General features: G+C 39.4%; 1 protein-coding gene across 1 annotated transcript; it reads left to right on the forward strand.

Moving 5' to 3' along the window:
* The first annotated feature begins 2,175 nt into the window (after positions 1 to 2,175).
* On the forward strand, positions 2,176 to 19,030 carry LOC117460605 (ceramide synthase 2-like). Its single transcript, XM_034102151.2, has 11 exons — positions 2,176 to 2,673; positions 10,307 to 10,480; positions 11,133 to 11,250; positions 11,344 to 11,462; positions 13,374 to 13,431; positions 13,665 to 13,715; positions 14,466 to 14,558; positions 15,725 to 15,853; positions 16,157 to 16,263; positions 16,360 to 16,513; positions 17,654 to 19,030. The coding sequence occupies exons 2-11, from the start codon at positions 10,308 to 10,310 to the stop codon at positions 17,798 to 17,800; spliced, it is 1,149 nt and encodes a 382-aa protein (XP_033958042.1). The 5' UTR covers positions 2,176 to 2,673; position 10,307; the 3' UTR covers positions 17,801 to 19,030.
* The last annotated feature ends 576 nt before the right edge of the window (positions 19,031 to 19,606 follow it).

The raw sequence follows: 19,606 nt of genomic DNA on the forward strand, positions 1-19,606 counted from the left end.
CACTCTCTTTTTAAGTTAAAATAAAAAAGTATCATACTAAATGATCCATTGTGATTTGTAAAGTGTGTATGTGTTTGTGTTTGTCATACATTTTTAATGATTTATTTTACACACATATCTTCGTTGGAAAGATTCAACACCCAAGTGCCACCGAAATGAGAGCGCACATCTGTCTTCTGACCATAAGGGGGCGCAAGTAGAGAGCATGTAACCTGAGAATGACAGACACCATAATAAGCTGTTGTGCCAAGTGTGTTATCTCCTTTATTCGTTTATGGGAGTAGGCTACTTAATTATCAGCAGGATTAAATGCTGTTTTCGTTTTATCATCTAAGGTGGTTCCAGTAAACTCTTCAAACGTATTCCCTTGATTTACCAGAAGAGAAAACATGCAAATGTATTAGTGAAGATGTGATAATTAATGAACACATAAAACAGTTTCAGCCCTGTGCTTATTTTTAATGGCTAGACTCTTTAAACCAATGTTAAAAAGTGAAACGTGGAGTTTGTTTCTGTATTATAAAGAACCAGAACAGAGTCCCATACACCGTGCCGTGTTGGTCAGGACTCCCTGGAAGAAGAGATCTTGTATCTCAATGGGATCTTGTATCTCAATGGGACATTCCTGGATAAATAAAGGATAAATAAAAAAATAAATACACATATTTGAATAAGGTGTTGTCAACTGGAGGTGTGTAAGACCAGCCTTTCATCCATTGTAAGAATAATAGGTGGGTTTTAAGATGAGGTCCTTAAATCAATACCACAACGTGAAAGTGAAAAACAAGTCTCACACTTCTAGCTGTAAAAGCCTGTACCAGCACATTATTTATATATTGAGTGCCACAGTGACCTATCTATCGATAAAAGTAGACAAAACGTGATCTGTCTCTACAATTTGTGTCAACCACAGACCTTATTTCGAACTATTTTTCAAAATCCTATGGAGAAATTGCATTGGTTTTTGTCGAAGGAACCAGAAGTTGTAAAATGCTAACTTACTTCCGGGGTTTAGGACACGTCACAGTGGTACCAATGTATTTATCCTGCATATTTTAAAGTTTAATGCCAGAAACTGTTTTCTTCACATCCTAAAGATGCCCTTTGTGGGAGTTAATAGGTGGTTTCAAGTCAAATACTATAATGACAAAATGTTCATAAATGACAACAGTTGGTAATATAAAAAAAATGTTGAACCCCTGGCTGCCAAAGTCATACAAAAACTCCTATGAACCTGCTGGTGTCTGGCAAATCAATTCCTTATCCTACTTTACAAACACACTGTGAACTAATTATTTCCTAGTTTTATATCTTATTGTTTACTTTATTTGTGAATACTTTACTGGGATTGTTTTAAATTGTGAAAAACCTTTTGAATGATCTTTTAAAAGGCGCTTGTGAATGATATATTTTTTATTAATTATTACTAAGGCCACAAATGAGTCAAGCTCACTGATCTTGAGCATGTGAATCTGTTCAAAGTGTCACTATCTGGGTTGAGCTCAAGGTCGGTGAGACTTTCTGTCATTGTGTACAGCGTGTCAACCTTTAACCAGTTCCATGCTTTTTTTTAATAGTTCATGGCAGGGTCACAAGGATAGCAGATAACCTTCCTCCTACCCCCTTTGAAACCCTGCTTTGGCTGAAAAACCTGCAGATGCAATGCAAACAGCAGAAAGAAAACACACTGCCATGTGAAAGCAAATATTTAGAATACCTTTGTTTGTGTATTTTAAAATGTTTAGTCACATTGTGACAAGCATATATGAACTATTACATGGGAAAAAGGTTGACAATTACAACAAAAATAATTGGTAAAGAAATAGTATGTTATACTTTCAGCTGAGAGTCACAGTCAGTGGCTGCAACAGTAGTTAATGCTACGTTTGCAACAAGCGGGTCAAAGGTCAGCTACGGTGAAATGGAGTGACCCGAGATAAAAAATTGATCATCCGTAAAAAAATATTAAATAACGTGAAAAAAGGATTGTTTCCAAAATACATGTTTGCTATCCATTATCCTATAGAATAAAAGTGTTAGGGGGGGGGGGGGTAAAAACGAGCCGAAACAAAATGCGGATATGCGTGCGTGTGTGTGCGTGCGTGTGTGTCAGCCAAATGCTCTCATGTGCTTTGGACGTCATCTGCGTCCCTCCCTCTCCGTTATCCCCCCTCATTCACTCCTCCCCCCGTCTGCTCCTCTCACTCCGCTCCTCTCGTGCCGGCCCGTCCTCCACCTCTGCCCGGCCACACTCCCACGCAGACCACGCCGACTACCGGAGACCAGCACGGGACAAAGACCTGGGTCACGACGGTCACGACGAGAGAAAAACAGCCTGGCAGAAAAATATCGGGTCGCATTTTTTTAAAGCAGCATCTCACTCATCGTCCCATCTGTAGACACCTTCTCTAGTTGTAACCGTAGTCAGTGTTTTGTTTAAAATGAACAACTTTGTACGCCATGGAAAGATGTAAAAATCTGTCCGGGTAGTAAAGTTGGACACAAACTGCGCCCTTCTGCGGAGCACAAGTAGCGGTCTGGGCTCACTCTCAGGACCGTTAGGTTTGTAGCTAGCTAGCTGGGTGGGACCCGGACGACTTCGTGGAAAAATACACTACTTTTTTCTTAATTGCGAGCCCTGTTTCACGCTTCACTACGGGGGAAAACACCAAAGTAAGTACCGTTTCACTTTCATGTGGGAAAGTAATGATAGACTCTATTATTCGTTAATGTGACGCTGCGCATCCTTACCCACGTCATTACGCATTCATGTAGTTGGTTAAGTAAACATAACAAACAAACCTCTATGGTTGTTTTTTTATGGCAAAACGTATTCATTGTATTGTATAGCTGCAACTATATGATGGTAGCCTAAGTTAATTACGTTTGTTGTATAATATGAAGACATGGGGGGAGTCTGGCGCATGGCCCAGACTGAGGTGGGTCGCTTTTAAAGTTTGCTAACTAGCAGCAGATTATGTCACATTATCACTGTAACTACATGCTACAGATACAATACAATGAATTACAGGCAGACATATACTGGGTGTAACCACATGTAGGTTATCTTACTTTAAAGGACACTTTTTTGTTTACATAATAGTTACAGTGATTGTTTTCCTCCAGTTTGGAGACCCTCATGTCCTGCTATCCATATTATGGTATTCACTTAGTTTTCACTATATCCTAGCTTCATTTATGCTAACAAGAGCACCATGCTATAATTCATTAAGTTAGGGTAGCTATAAATTCAGCCTTATGATAGATAGATAGATAGATAGATAGATAGATATAAAGAAACAGAGCATTTCAGTGTCCAACCAGAACAACTTTAGTAGAGTAGTATTTGCTTATGGTATTGCATATCTCAGGTATTTATAAGGGAAAAAACAGTGTAAATTAAAAAAAAAATGGTGCATAGGGCTAATATAGCCAGAGGGGAAACGTGTTGTTTCGGTGGCAGCCAGATGCCATTTGCCTAAACCAGGGGTCTCCAACCTTTCTCCACCTGAGAGCTACTTTGAAAAAATGAAAGTGCCCAAGAGCTACTTGCATCGCATCGCTTACATTTATTCACATAGCACTCATCAGTTGAATTAAGCTACTATTGTGTGAAATTGCAATACCTAAAGCTTATCTAAAATCTTAACTTCACATCAAGGTCCAAGAAAACGACAATTTCTAACATATTAATATGGACAACATAGTAAGTACTTCACTGAAGATTCACACATGTCCAAGAGCAAATTACAATGTTTTCACTTCTTAGTATGGCCCACATAGTAAATACATCGCCTTAATCACCACCTTGCAAGCATCAATGGCACGTGTGTAAAATAAGTGCATTCACTCTTTTTTACAGTTAGTGAGATGAATGGCGCTGCATGGAGTCAGTCTACCATACAGGTGTATGCTGGACCCACTTAGGTTCACTAATAGAGTCATTTACATGTTCATCAGTCGGTCTTGTTCTGTATTTTGATTTCATTCATGCCAGAAAAAGCTGCTTCACAAAGGGATGTATACAGAACCAAATAAAGCAGACATGTTCAGTGCTGCTTGGTGAATGTTCTTATAGTTTTCTGCGCGTATACAAGGCTCCAGAAATGTTGTGAGTTTTGCTGAGACTTAAGCTGAACATGATTTTGGAGATTTATAACCTCCATCTCCACAGGATTGACACTGAACAGTGCAGCCATCTTTTCTTCTTCTTCGTGTTGACATGAAATTATAAACCATAATTAATTAATTGTATAGGTCTAGCCTCCCTATATCTGTGTGTGACATTTTTCCATCCTCAAAAACAAAAAACTAATACTTCTGCAGTCTAGCTGCAGCTTCTAGCCACGGTCTTCTGTTAAAAAAAGGACACTGAATGTCCTGAATGTGGCATCACACACAGGACTTGTGTCCTGCACAGCAGACAACAGGAGTATTTACAACAGCATTATAAAAACAAAAATAGTGCATGTGGGTGCACACTTACATTCTCTGTCTTACTGTTACATGAATCCCATGAATGTATGAGATTAAGTTAGCTTCATTATATTTCAGTGATTAAGTGAATAATAAAGTTTCTATCGGGTCACTGTCAGCCTGTCGCTCATTATTTTCAGGAGGGGGCGGGGCTTGGAGGAACGGAGAGGAGACGGTGATCGCGGAAGCTTTCCTCCTGCCTTCACAAACTGTCCACGCGTATTTATCAACTGAAAATAGCAAGAGGACATTCATACTCTGCAATCCAAGACTTGATTAAATCCACCAAAAACCTGACATTACGATAACGAGTGTTTTTCAAAAACACAAATCCCTCCCTGTGTGTCTCTGAGCCGCAGCGACGCGGCCTGATTCAGAGCGGGTCATTCTGCTGTTGGTTCTGGACTGGTGTTGCTGGAGAAAGCAGACTGCTCCGTGTGTGGTGTCGCCCAGCCGCTGTCACGTCTGTTCCTTGATCTCTGCGTCACCGACCAATTTTATATTCGTGTGACAGAAAGAATTCTAAAATAAAAAAACGGTATTGTCCGGCCGTGGCCGAAAAATCAAGAAGCAACGTTACTACGCTATAATCAATAATCGAGCGGCGAGCTACTGAAAAGCTGCCCGCGAGCTACCGGTAGCTCGCGATCGACGTGTTGGAGACCCCTGATAAACCATTATGCACTCAAATGTATTCAAATCTATGAGATGATAATAGGCAATATATGTGGCCATGTGTTGTTGAGTTTTGCATCCAGGTCAAACATGTTTATCATTGGTTGAAGTCCCACGAATGACTGACAGAAGAGCTGAAACAACAAGGAAACAACATGTTTGATCATCCATGAATTATAATGTATTTATTAAGGATTTGAGCCTTTGATGGTGCCAGCCTCTCAAATAGGAGGTTTCTGCACTGGTTACAGTCAATATTATATTTTGGATAAGGTTAGGGGCCAATTTCATAGACAGTCAAATCAATCCAATAGATAATCATTATATGAATTCATTATGAAAGTTATTGTTCCCCAAACTGCAAAAGACTTAGCAATTTAAAGACCACTTGAATAATTCATTACGAAGAGAAAGCCTCTTATTGCTCTTCGTCCAGGTCAAACGTTAGGTTAGCCCCATAAAACCCTGTCATTCTAGAGAGAAAGAAATGGTCTTGTGTGCTTAAGTTTTTGGTTTATCTCTCCCTAACTTAGGTAGATGAATGATTACAACTTCTACTCTGAGCTCTGTTCGCTGACTAATCAGTAAGTCAGGTGAAGGTAGGAATCATTACCATTTAGAGCTTTAACTCAACAGAGAGAATAGCTTAACATACCCAGGGGCCATCGAATGGCTCTCGGGAAGGTAGCTAGCTGTACTTACTCAAAAGGTGTAATTGACCCGACTGCAGTCAGAATCAACATGACAATATTACCTCACACCTCCTGAAAAGGCCTGCCTGCTGACTGATTGAATTTCCTCATTAATAATTCATGAGGGTCACAGATAAGTGTCAAAGGTATTGAAGACTTTCTTGTGATCTCTATCTATGAAACAGACGAATGGATAACAGTGATGAAACAGATCACCACAGACTGGCTGCCTGCCCTTGGGGTGATTTTACAGTACATCATTTTCTGCAATCTCTGTGTTTGTGTAACCCCAGGATCGTGTACTCTATTAAAAATGACACTGTACTGTGTTCAGTCAAACCAGATCCAGAGAAAATGTCTAAAATGTGAAGGATTTGTCTGAGTCACCCTTCAAAATGACCACAGCATGACTTGAGTTACAGCTGATCGACCATTGGCAAAGGGCATGCAGCCTCCTGAACTGACACTTAATCCAACAATGTGTGCATTCAAAATGTCAGATTCTTGTCAGTATTGTGATTTGCAAACTCCATGTTTGACCACAAGACGCAAAGCATGTCAGTACAGGAAGTTGATATACTTTTAGTACTGTGCCTTTGGCTTTGAATTGTTAAGTTAAATGCAGCTGTGGGTAGTACTTTGGCTCAAGAACAACGTCCCCTCACAGACAACAAAGTACATCTAGACCTTATCTTACCTATTAAGCTTACCTTTTTAGCTCAAATAAAAAGGAAGTGGTATTTGCCAGTTTAGTATGTGACAGTGCCCTTGAGAGCTGATATACACCACATCCGGTGTTACCGTCAAGCATTTTTTTTTCTAAGCTGCAAATAGTGATTACTAATATGGATTAGTTTGCCATTTATATTCTCAATGAATAGTTTGATCCATTAAATACTAAAATACATCTATTTTAAAATCTCCTACAGGCCAACTGTCCATATCCAAATATATTTGGTTGCTATTATATATGACAGAAAAAAATCGCTATTAGCTAAATTAAGTTTTGTGAATTGATTGCTTGACTCATTGTTTCAGCTCCTATGTCAGAGTCTGTACAAAATCCTGAAAGTTTGGAAAAGGTATCATTTTAACCGTTAAGTTTAGGAATATTTGTAATTCTATTTAATTGCTAGAATTTTTTTTGATAATCATTTCAACATTATCTGAACTCCTGCAGACCAACACTCTTTAATATTTAAAAATGAAACAATCCCGACATTATATATTTTTGCTTGTTATCTCCTGGTGTCTAGCTAGCTTAGCTTTAAATATTCATCACAACATAGAATCAAAGTTTATTTTAAAGGTAAATTGAAAGTATGTGCTGTTTTGTCTCTGACTTATCAGACCCTTATAATTGAGATACAGACAACTCAGCCCTTAGCTCCCATGTTGTTGCTGTGTAAGCGTTCTGTCTCCTTTAAACGTTTTGGTTTGAATGAGTCAGCTTCTATAGTGAATTACTTTAAGAATGGGTGGATATGAGTAAATGGGTAGTGATGCACACATAGATGGTATGTTATGAGTGACTCACTGCTACTTTCGTGTGACTAATGTTCATCTTTTCGACTTAGTCTTCTATCATAATGATAAACAGAGTATTGTGTGACTGATAGACTCCATAAGAAGTTCTTCATCCATGTAAAGTGAATGTGATTGGCTCCCTTGGCATGGTGGCAGCATGTTTACATTCTCTAAATATTCCCAGACTCTGTACCAGGTTCCTACTGGTCTGTTTAGGTTTTACTCAGAGGCTTGCTCCCATTTTTTTAAAACTGGATTATGAGTCTATGAAGGCTTCAGGCAGAGCTGAGGAGAGACATGTCAGTAACACATGGAGCTTTGCTCTTCCAGCCTTACGTTAGATTTTTGTTTTACTAAATGACAAAATCATTGTAATATAAACTCATATCGAGGAAGACAGATGAGACAATACTTCCTTTCCCCCTCCCCTGCCAGAGGCATCCTTTAATTTGATTGGACCTTTAAAATGGTCAGAGTCTGGTCATATGATCCTGTGGGCCAATGGAATGCATTGTTACGAAAGCTGTGGGGGGAAAAGAGCGTTAACATGTTGAAATCACTGGATGATCTCAAGTAGAAACCCTGAAATATACCGGTACTCACAAATCCTAAACCCCCTCCTCACGACAGCGTTCAAAATGATAAAGAAATTGTCCTGGTTTACTTGCAAGTATTACCTTTTGGTGACTGAATGTGTGTATTCGGAGTTTGATTACCTAATTTGTTTTTAATTTGGTTATTATTAACATATGTCAAAAGCACAGATAAGTCAAAGCACTCTACCTGTCTACTTAACTCAGATTTTTGTCAGATTACATTACACTGCTACCTCTCGAGTCAGATGTGCACAAGCTGTTCAGCTGAGCTCACAAGATGTGGCAGGACACTCCAAAGACAGATGTAATGCTACTGAAGTGGAAGAGTTGGCAAAATAATTGGGAAAAATATGTCACCCTTTGCATCCACCACCACCTGAGTTGAGGGGGGAGAGAGAGAAAGAGAAAGAGAGAGGGAGAAGAGCCCAGTGCTCGGCCAGCCGTGCTGTTGCAACAGGAAACGGGGGCCATGACTAACATGACATGATGTGGAAAATAAGCAACACACTCAAGCATGACACTGTCTCATGGACATTGTCAGAGCAGCAATAGGATGTAACTTTAGGATTGACTTAGTGAAGGATGGTGTATAATTATCCAAACCCAAAAGCTGTAGTCTTTTTACAGAACTAATGAGCAATTTATATAAATATAAGACATTTGAGAAAAATGGCTGGTTATCTACAATATCTTTCTTTTCTTTTTTACTGTTAGACTCTTACATATAATCTAGCACGTTCATCTGTGTATGTTTCAACAGCATTTAACATTTTGCAACTCGATGATTTTGCAACGTTGTTTAGTCTATCGACCACCAAAGAACAGTTCAGTAAAAATAAATCAACTCATTATTTAAGACACTTTCAAAGCAAAAAGGCCACTAATACTGTGGATCAGTTTTATTAAATGTTTATTTAATTAGCTTCCTTCATATCAAACTGGATACTTTGGGGGTTTGGACTGTTGGTCAGATCCCGGACATTTAAATGGCCACTTTTTGCAATTTTTATTTGTGTACAATGTTGTAGAATAACTACGGAAGAGGATTAGGGCCACATTAAAAAAAAATTGGGAGGATTTGAAAAAAAAAAGTGTTTTTTTTGTTCTGAGATTAAAGTCAGAATTCTGATTTTAATCTCAAAACAAAACAACATAATTTGTTTTGGGAGAAAAAAGTCATAATTCTGAGATTAAAGTCAGAATTGTGAGATTAGAACCAAAAAAACCGTTTTTTTTGTTTTCAAATCCTCCCAAAAAAATAATCTTGTGGCCCTAATCCTCTTCCATAGATAACAGCTTAAATTGGGTAATGAATATTATTGCAGCCATAAAGTCCTATACTTAAAAGTTAAAAGGGAAAATAACTCTGTGTAATTCACTCAAAGTAAAGTGTATTCGTTTTGTTAATCTTATTTAATGTTCATTAATCTAATCTTTGTTTAAAAGTCCTTGTCAAAGTTGTTTAACCACACCGCTCCCCTCCCTCCAAGAGCCAGAGTTCTTTACATCCGAGTCTTATTTCAGCAGCATATTTTAAAGATGATGGAGGGAGGGGGAGCATACCACATGGCTTTGGGAACCCTTGATTACTGGCTGGGTGCAGCAGGGCAGGGATGGGAGTGGAAGTGAAGTGGTTACAGGGCTCAGGCTCTAACAGCGGGTGGGAGGGGAGTTAGTGTGGATCTGCTAGGGGACTCCAGAGATGGAGTGTGTGGGGGCGTCCCCGCTGCTCAGCACACATGGATGGACTGTGACTCACATCCCTCAGATGCTAGTTCTCTTTTACTCTCGTTCTCTGCCACTCCCTGAACTCAGCAGCAGAAACATTCATCTCTGAACCATTTGAATACAATTAAAAGTCTTGCAGCTGCTGTCAACTCTTTAGGAAAGCGCCGGTGTTGAAAGCACCGAGTTCAGTTGTTGGTCTGATTTCTCCTCCCTGACGTGAGCCTCCTGAACTGAGTTCCCTGAATGCAGCTTGAGCTCTGTGTTATATGCATTAGGGAAAAAAACCTACAGGAAGGCTTCCAATGAGAGGGAAATTCTGGCGCCATCATCTAATTCTCCTAATTACATGGGAGCAAACATTCACAATGGCAGATGTCTTCCCCTACACTACAGACTTCCCCTTTACACAGCCAGGCCTGTCTCGCTGCTGCCTAAAACTTAAAGCCCCTAAAGTAAGCCCCTATTGACTAGATTTGAGGTGGTACCATGTTTTTTAGGGTGTGGTCTCTACCTCTTGAACATGTGTATCTATGGTTTTGGGGCCTTTAGCTGTACAGCCTAATAAGCCTGTAGAGTTGTTGCTGACTGCTTGTGTTTCCGCCTGTGTTGCAGGATGCTGTCGGGGCTGAGCGACTGGTTCTGGCAGGAGCAGCTGTGGTTCCCAAAGGGCCTGGGCTGGGCTGACCTGGAGGATCGGGATGGAAGAGTCTACGCAAAACCCCAAGACTTGTGGGTGGCACTACCCATCGCCCTTATATTCCTCATTATCCGCCAGATCTTTGAAAGGTCAGTACGTTTCTCACACTGCATTACTGGATATCTGTGAGCCTCATCTACGTTTTGGGTTATTAACTTAAACAGTTGCTTCTATATTTTCACATCATTTTCTGTCCAGTCTACTTTTTCTTTCTTCTCTTGATTGCTGCCTCCTGCTCCTTCTTTCTCTGCCCTTTGGTTATTTCATACTCAAATAAAGACATCTTCATTAACAAAAATGAGCTGGATGTAAAATATCATTCAACATTTCATAACAATATGTATTACTACAATATACAAGTCGATCTCAAACATTTCTTACAAACTCAATGTTGCTAATCTTACTCTGAGATGAGTGCAATACTCCCACATTGCAACATTTTTGAAATGTTTTATTTTGTAAATAAATCGTGCCTGTCGCTCTGTTCCCTCGTGCCGGGTCGTGTTGTTTCGTGTTGTGTCGGCTGTTGCTCGGGAGCTGGGCATGCCAGCTTTGTCAGAGTCCAACCTCTTAAAACTAGAACAACACTTAACCAGTGCCAAAACGATGAAACACTGCAGATAAACATCTGACTCTGCAATCAGCTCAAATTTCAGTATGTTGTTCCATGTAGATACCTGTCTCTCTCTTCATTTCATCTCCTTTTAACCCAAATTCTTGACAACCTTCTTGTGATTGCAGAACGGTGGCTACACCTCTAGCTTCTCTGCTCGGGGTGAAAGAGACAGTGCGGCTCCAAGTCCCTCACAACCGCACACTGGAGTCCTACTATTGTAACATTACCAAAAACCCCAAACAGGTACATGTTTGCACTCCCCTATGCACACTTAGAAATGCTGTGTGTGTTTTTAGAACATTAAATACTTAATTAAGGCCTTTGTGCTGTTTTCAGACGCCAATAGCAAGTCTTTGCAAGCAGACCGGCTTTTCAGAAAGACAAGTGCAGAGGTGGTTCAGGAGACGAAGGAACCAGGACAGACCCAGTTTGCTCAAAAGGTTTCGAGAGGCCAGGTAATCACACACACACGCACACACACACACATACACACACACACACACACACACACACACACACACACACACACACACACACACACACAATGATACAAAACACTTAACAAGTGGCTAAATGAGAAATGTAAAAATTCGAAGAGGTGTTTATTTGTAAGTATATTATTTTGCAGAATAAACCATGTATCATTCAAATGTGTGTGCCACAGAGCTTATTTCCTTGCATAATCCAAAATCCAATAGAAAAATCCCATTGGCTCCCTTTCAAGATAATCAGGGTGCTGCTTACTTGTGGGTTGGCCTACAAAAATATGTCATCCCTGCAGCACTTAGTGCACACGTGTCTGTAAAGCTATGGAACAGGTTGAAACAGCTGCCTACCCTTGCGTTCCTCTGGCTATACGAGCACATTTCCAAGGGCAAAAGTAGCCCTCTATTTTTAACATGCACATTACAATGCCACTCAGATGGTAGCATGCCTGTAGCCCCCCCACTCTTCACTCATTAGCACAGGGTCTCTGCAACAGTGGCCGTGTCAACACTGTTGGTTATTTTGATGTGTGAGTATAGACAGAGTTAAACCAACAGTATCATTAGCTGATAAAACAAGGCTACTGAACTTAGGTAGCATTAGCTGGCACCATTCACACCGTGGCAACATATGACACTTTATCTTATCTTTAGGAGTGCCATTAACAGCAGCAGATAGCATCACTAGGATTGACACATGGACGTTTAGTAATATGCATGTACACTGTCCTAGATGTGTTGTATAACTCATTTGTAGTGTCGTCAACATTAGCTTCATTGTCATCGTTCGTGTGTGTCGACAGATCCATACAACTTTAAATGTGACTTAAAGTGTCGTTTCACTAGAAGTACAAGAAGACACAGTCCTCTTTGTGAGCAGTTTTCCCTTGAACAAAGGAAATAGTTCCACAATTTTAGGAGGGAAACATCAGTTGACAGAAATGCAATGTCACCATGAAGTCAGTAGCTGTTCGGACTAAATTGGATTGCTCATTTCTTTGAAAGAGTGCCTGAGCAAATATTTTAACAATAATTGAAAGTACAAAATATAACAAGAATCGATTATGATTTCAACAAGAATTTTTTTTTCCAGAATTGACCACTAATGCTTGAATGGATGTAGCCTGAGAGATAAAACAATATAATCATCTGAGCAGCAAATTCAATTCGAGTTTTTATAATTTTGGTGAACTGTCAATCAACTCTGCAAGAGCAGGAATTAGACTGGTGTGTGTGTGTGCCTCTGCTGTATGATGAGAGCATGAAAGGTGATATTCCAGAAGATGTATCTTCTGCATATGATGCTTGTGTGCAGCCGTGCATGTGACTGCATGTTGCTTCCCGGTTATGGTGTGTCTATCCCTGTGCGTGTTACAACATTTCTCTTATGAATCAATCTGTTGTTTGTGTGCACACAACAGGCTTTCTGTTGCTCTCCCTTATGTCTCCAGACTGGTGTAACTCACACACTCCGAACGCCTCTGTTCACTTCTCAGTTCATGTGTTTCTCTGTCTGTTTGTCTCTGCCGCTGTGTGTCCTCTGTGAAATCCCCTCTTTACACCTGTATGAGAGCTGCTCTGCCTCGCTGTAGGGGGATACTGTCTGTCAGCACGTGTTTGATTACTGTACAGTGTGTACGGTGTCTATGTGTATGTACAGTGTGTATGTGTGTGTCCTGATTTGACATTCTCAGTGCAGTTCACCAGATTTGTCCTGGCTGTTCATTCAGCCCAGCGTTTCTTTCCAACTGGCACTCTTGTGCATTTGCCACTTTGTGTTTGTGATGTGTTTTTTTGTGTCTGCTGGTAGAAAATGTGTCTTGTGTCTTTTCACCATTGACTGAGTAGAAGGTGTGTCTGTATGTGTGTGTTCTCTTGCAGTTGGAGATTTACCTTTTACCTTCTTGCTTTCATTGCTGGCCTGGCCGCCCTCATCGATGTGAGTACCATCATGTTAACCCTGACCCCTCCTCTTCCTCTCGTTTCCTCATGTTCACACGATCATTCGTCGACTGCCCTGCCAGTGTTACATGACAGTTTCCATGGTAGTCCGTCTTTTTGCTGTGATAACTTGCACTGTCAGAGGGCTTCACTTATGGCCATGCTGAGTCAGTTATTATAAATACACCTGCCGAGCATGCTGTCTCATTCTCATGGCTTCTCTCCTTCCAGAAACCCTGGCTGTATGACCTGAAGGAGATGTGGCAAGGCTTTCCTGTGCTGGTACGTTTTTGGGATGGATACACTGAATGTACACCAGTGTCTGTCTGCAAATAAAAGGCATTAAATGAAATATCAAATAGTCTGCTTCAAAGAATATTATATCTACCCAACCAAATGTATTTTATATATGACTGTTGGCTTTTGGGAGACATCACACATCTATAAACTACAAGTCTGTCAGGTGCAACGTCGGGCTGCAACTACTTTTTTATTTATCCATACATTTGCAGATTATTTTTTAGATCTAGACGTTTGTTCCAATAAAAAAGGGAGAAATGTCCATCCCAGTTTCTCTGAATAAAGGGTCTTTAAATGTCTTGTTTTGTCTGAAGCTCAAAGATATCCAGTTAAATATGATATCAAACAGAGTAAAGCTGGAAATCTCCATATTTAAGAAGCTGAAAACAGCATTTTGATTAATTATATAACTTTAAATTATTATTTTTGACTGCTGGAATGTACTGAAAAAATACAGAGCTCTAGATAGAGCTGATATGATTAGTATTTGTCTTTGCCTTCTATGATCATTAATATATATTTGAGCCTTTGACCCACAATACAAGCAATCTTACCTGGGCTTTAAGAACTTGTAATGGACATTTTCAGCTCATTTCTGACATGTTTGTAGACTGAACTAATAAGTGAAAGATCAAGAGAATAATCATAACAAGATAAGTTATTAAAAGTGATGATAGTGGTTAGTTGCAGCTTCATTCCCAATATGAATGTGCTCTGTTTCCTCTCCTACAGACTCTCCTACCCTCTCAGTATTGGTACTACATGATTGAGCTGGGTTTCTACGGCTCTCTGCTCGTCAGTGTGGCGTCTGATGTCAAACGCAAAGTAAGTCATGTATATCTTCTCCTCCATAGTTCCAGCGCTAGAATGCATATAACTGCATTAACTCAAGTACTGTACTTAAGTACAACTTTGAGGTAATTATATTTCCATTTTATGCGACTCATTAGTTCTGCTCCACTTCATCTCAGAGGGTCATATATTGTACTTTTTACCCCACATTTGTCTGTAAACATTTAGACCCATTTAGGTTATTAATAGAAAATATAGAAAAGTAATTGAATTATGATATAGTATTACAAGTTAAGCCTTCCAGTATTAAAACAGCTTCTCTGTTACCAGCTGCAACAATAAAGTGATTAATCAATGAATGTATTATGAACAAAAATGCAGTAATATGTATGAAAAAGTACATTTAATTAAGGTACTATATTATGATGATATTTCTTAACAAATAACTGTTCTCATAAACGTAGTATTGCACTTTTAGACGTTTATGACATTAAGATAATGTCTTAGTGGAAAAGAGGAACTCAAAGTCTTTTCTTACTATCTGATCGGTTTGACATCTAGCATGGACTGTTGGCAGGACATTAGACCGTTGATACGTGTGTGTGTGTGTGTGTGTGTGTGTGTGTGTGTGTGTGTGTGTGTGTGTGTGTGTGTGTGTGTGTGTGTGTGTGTGTGTGTGTGTGTGTGTGTGTGTGTGTGTGTGTGTGTGTGTGTGTGTGTGTGTGTGTGTGTGTGTGTGTGTGTGTGTGTGTGTGTGTGTGTATAAAATTGTTTGGACTTTGCTCAGCTGCGATCAGCTGAGCACAGCAGTGGGGAGATCTTGCAAAAGAAGAACAATGTGTTTCTCCAACACATTATTCTAACCTAGAATCCTTAAGCAGGATTTCCCACTTCAAACCAACAAAAAAATCATGCAAACTCAAATATATATACTTCCAGTTTGGGGTGTTAATATTGATTGAATATTGAGGAAATTGAATATCATACAGTATAAATATAACATATATGATAATATTGTGTTTATAATGTAGCGCCTCTTAAATGATTTTCATTTTGTTTCCCTCCCACAACGCCCCACACACAATGAGTGAATCAAATTTGCCAAAAATAAGAAATAACACACAACAAAGTAAAAGATGAAAGCGGCTGAAAGCCTCTTGCTTTTCTCTATTTAACAACCATTTCTCCCGTCTCTGTAGGACTTCAAGGAGCAGATCGTTCACCATGTGGCGACAATCCTCCTCATCAGCTTCTCCTGGTGTGTTAACTATATCCGTGCTGGAACTCTCATCATGCTGGTTCACGACTCCTCTGATTATTTCCTTGAGGTAAATGTATTTCTATTATATATGATCATAGATGCTCATCCATTCATAGTGGTTTGGTTTACATGTGAATAATCACCTCATCATATTTTGTGAGAGTGACATTTGTCCCTATCAAAAAGAAAAGCCATTTAGATTGTTAACATTCATTTTTTGAAGACTTGTCCATAAAAGTCACCGAATGGAAAACACTGCCACCCTGTGGAGGAAACTTCACTTTGTCTTGTCATGTTACCCTGATCAAGTTGAATCGGGGTAACATCTGCCATTTACATTGTTCAACCTCTCCTTTATCCCTCTTGACAGTCTGCAAAGATGTTCAACTATGCTGGGTGGCGAAATGCTTGTAACTACATCTTCATCGTATTTGCTGCAGTCTTCATTATCAGTCGACTGGTCATCTTCCCTTTCTGGTACACTCACACGTTTCAAACATTTGTTTCTATGTGTTATCGTAATTTAAATATGTATGTTATTTAAGCAATCTATTCCTACTCTGTCTTCTGCAGGATTATTTACTGTACGTGGATTTACCCAGTGACCATGTATGAACCCTTCTTCGGCTACTACTTTTTCAACGGACTTCTGATGGTTCTGCAGTGTCTTCATATCTTCTGGGCGGTGCTCATCATACGCATGGCAATCCGCTTCCTCACCCACAATGTAAGCCAACAAAGAAACATAAAGCCACGATGTAACATCCAAAAATATCTGAAACTTACATCTCCGTAAATAAAGATATAAGACAAAAAATGTTTAATAATCCAATAATTATACTTACAGTTCAGCTCACTAAAAGTCTCCAGGTAAAACATTTTAAACGGTTTTGAAGTTTAAATAAAGTTCCTCTAAGATATTGAAGTTTTAGTGTAAGCTCTGAGGGAGGTGAAAGTGCTCACAGTGGTTGAGAAGTTAAGAATTCAATTAAGCTGGAATAGTCAGTGTCAGGGAAAGTTGTTAAATATAGAGAAACGGGAAAAAATGTCTTAGTGTAAAGACTTGACACCTAAAATGTGCTGAAGATTTATTTCAAGTGTAAGCTGTGAAATAAGATGCAGTTATAGATGAGGATATGAGCTCACAGTTAAAGCATTGCACTCTCTAGTTGTACTTCTTTCACATTTTAATGTTACGATTGTCATTTTGAGATTTCATTTAATTTGAAAATCTGTAGGAGTGTAAGTGTATCTTTTTATATCGATGATCATAAAAATCCGCGGTTTGAAGGTACAATTAGTTGTTAACTGGAGAGAGCCTGAGGTCCACACCAGCATGTGCTCATTATCAAACCTTAAGTCTTCAAAACAAACCGATGCTAACACAAGTAACGTTGATGCAATTAATCAGATTGCATGCAGACCCCTTATAAAAGGCACAACATGCTTAATACAACTTTTTTCCCATATGCAGTAGAACCAGCCTCAAAACTGCAAAATTTGATCCCCTATAAACCAGAAATGGATATGTTTTCCCCTTTAGTGTTTCCAATAAATATTATTTTAGATGCCGCGGTCGTATCTCTTTCTGTTTTCCTCAGAGCTACCAACATCACAGGACACACACACTTAACAATGGAGACATTGATAACATAGTATCTGTCCTTTGGTTTTTATATAAACAAGAAAAAAAGGCACAAAATATCTTGAGCACAACAAGATGCACACACACACACACACACACACACACATTTAAATACATGCGGCTGGATGGTTTGAGTTTGTCTGACACTGGCCAGAGCTCCAGTACAGTTTGAGCATTGGATTAATTACATATTCTTCCCCCTTTTTTTCTTTCTTTTTCCAGGAAAAAGTGGACGATGAAAGGAGTGACAAAGATGAAACGGATGAATCAGAAGAAGAGGAAGAGCAGGCTAAAAAGGACACGAGGAAGAACGGGCCGGTGCAGAATGGTCATACAGTCCACAACAACAACCACAGCAAGATAGAGTGAAAGCAAACAAGTGTCAGGAAGAAGGAATGTGAGATGGACTCATATCCCTCAGTAGGGGAGCCAGAGGGAGGGATGGAAAGAGAGAGAAAGAAGATTGGGGGGCCAGTCATTCCCTTAAAACCAACAACAGCAGATATCCAGAGGAAAGTTGACACTGTTACTTTTGCACAACACAAAAACAATCACACGTTCATTCGTACATTTAGACGACACGGAGATCCAGCCGATGATATACACTACATTAAGTGGCATGGCTTTATTTGCTTTGTCACTATTGAAAATGTATAGTTGTCAGTGTGTGTTGTCACCATTTCAAAGAGACAGGGGAGAAAACGGACAGAGGAGGAGGGTGATGCTGCTTCTACTTTAGCTTTCCTTGTTCTTTGTGCCTTAGAGCCAGCTAATGGCTGTTAAAATGCCATTTTTAAAAAGCTTTCTACTTTAATCACGCTTTGCTTTATTTCTTGCACCTTTTCTGTTTTTTAATAAAAGAACAAAAGAGAATGAAAGCGAGACAATAGGGCATTTCATTCCCTAATTTTCTGTCTATGCAATTACGTAAGTGTTTTCCGCTATTGCAAAGTCTTTGCACACGTTTTTTTTAAATACTGTAATAACTTGCAGTAGCACTGCCGTGCCTCTGCTCTCCAATGCGGCCTCTGCCATTAAAACTGCCTAGTAAGTTTTAAAGAGTACATTTGGGCTCAGTTTTGTAGATAAACATCAAGAAATGTGCTTTCTTGTTTCTAATTTCTGTTCTGTATTCTTCATCCAGCATAGCTCTTTATTTGCAATTCCCTTTCTACAATTGATATCTAACCTGCAAAGGTTATCATTATTAACACTGCAATATAAATCACAGCTTCCTGCTAGTTTTGAGGAAGCTAAATATTTTGTATCTCTCTGGTTTGAAGCTGTTCAATCCAGTCTAGTTTTGAATCACGCCGATGCTGCCACCCGTTGAAGATGGATGAGGTGGGCTGAAATTCAGGAGTTTTAATAAATCTAATGAAATCGGACAAATAAGCCATTTCCAGTTTTTACAAATACGGGCCAGATTTCTTTGATTCACTTCCTTGTAGCATGAGTTATGTTTGTGTACCTGGGTTAGAGTTTTAATTGTTGATCTAAATGAATGATTTTAGGTATGATTGTGTGTATGAAACCGGTTTTACAGGTACTGTTATTTGATGTTAAGGAGGTAAATTACATTAAAAACAATTTTTAGCAGTTAAGTGTTGTGTTAAGTTAATTGTGATGGATTCAATAAATGAGTGTTGCCGTTTGATTGTTATGCTTTACATGTGTCTGTACAGCAAGTGCCTTATCCGTAATGTATAAGAAGCTCTCTCCTGTCTTCATGTCCTCTAGTTTTCTTTCCTGTCTCCACATCATAGATCCAACTCTGAGTCTAGCATATCCTCCGCTGTCTCATCCATCGCCCACTCCTCTTCTTCATAAATGTCCCTTCTTTTAAACTCACCCTCATTCCACCGCCACATTCTTTTTTACTAACCCCGACCAACCAGCAACCTCTCGTCTCCAGTTATACAGAGGCAGCTGTGTCCCAATTACAGTGTTATTTTTTCTTATTTTGTATTTGTTTGTTTAATGATGCCTAAGTATTGTTATTAATAATAAAAACCAAAATCATGAATCACAGCGAAAGCCCTTGTATGTGTGCATCATGTCTGCTAACACCCACATTGAACATTTCCCATGATCACTGACGTCATCAACAGCTCCCTTAAGGCTCTTAAAACTGCCGTCATCAGACCCCTTCTAAAAAAAAATACCCTAGACCCA

The sequence above is a fragment of the Pseudochaenichthys georgianus genome, chromosome 16 (genome assembly GCF_902827115.2).
Source record: "Pseudochaenichthys georgianus chromosome 16, fPseGeo1.2, whole genome shotgun sequence".
NCBI lineage: Eukaryota > Metazoa > Chordata > Actinopteri > Perciformes > Channichthyidae > Pseudochaenichthys > Pseudochaenichthys georgianus.

Excerpts from the sequence above, each read along its gene's own strand:
- LOC117460605 (XM_034102151.2), top strand. The coding sequence starts at position 10,308 with ATGCTGTCGGGGCTGAGCGACTGGTTCTGGCAGGAGCAGCTGTGGTTC. Across the intron at positions 15,854-16,156 it reads CCTCTGATTATTTCCTTGAG|TCTGCAAAGATGTTCAACTA; the intron begins GTAAATGTATTT and ends CCCTCTTGACAG. Across the intron at positions 16,514-17,653 it reads TCCGCTTCCTCACCCACAAT|GAAAAAGTGGACGATGAAAG; the intron begins GTAAGCCAACAA and ends TTCTTTTTCCAG.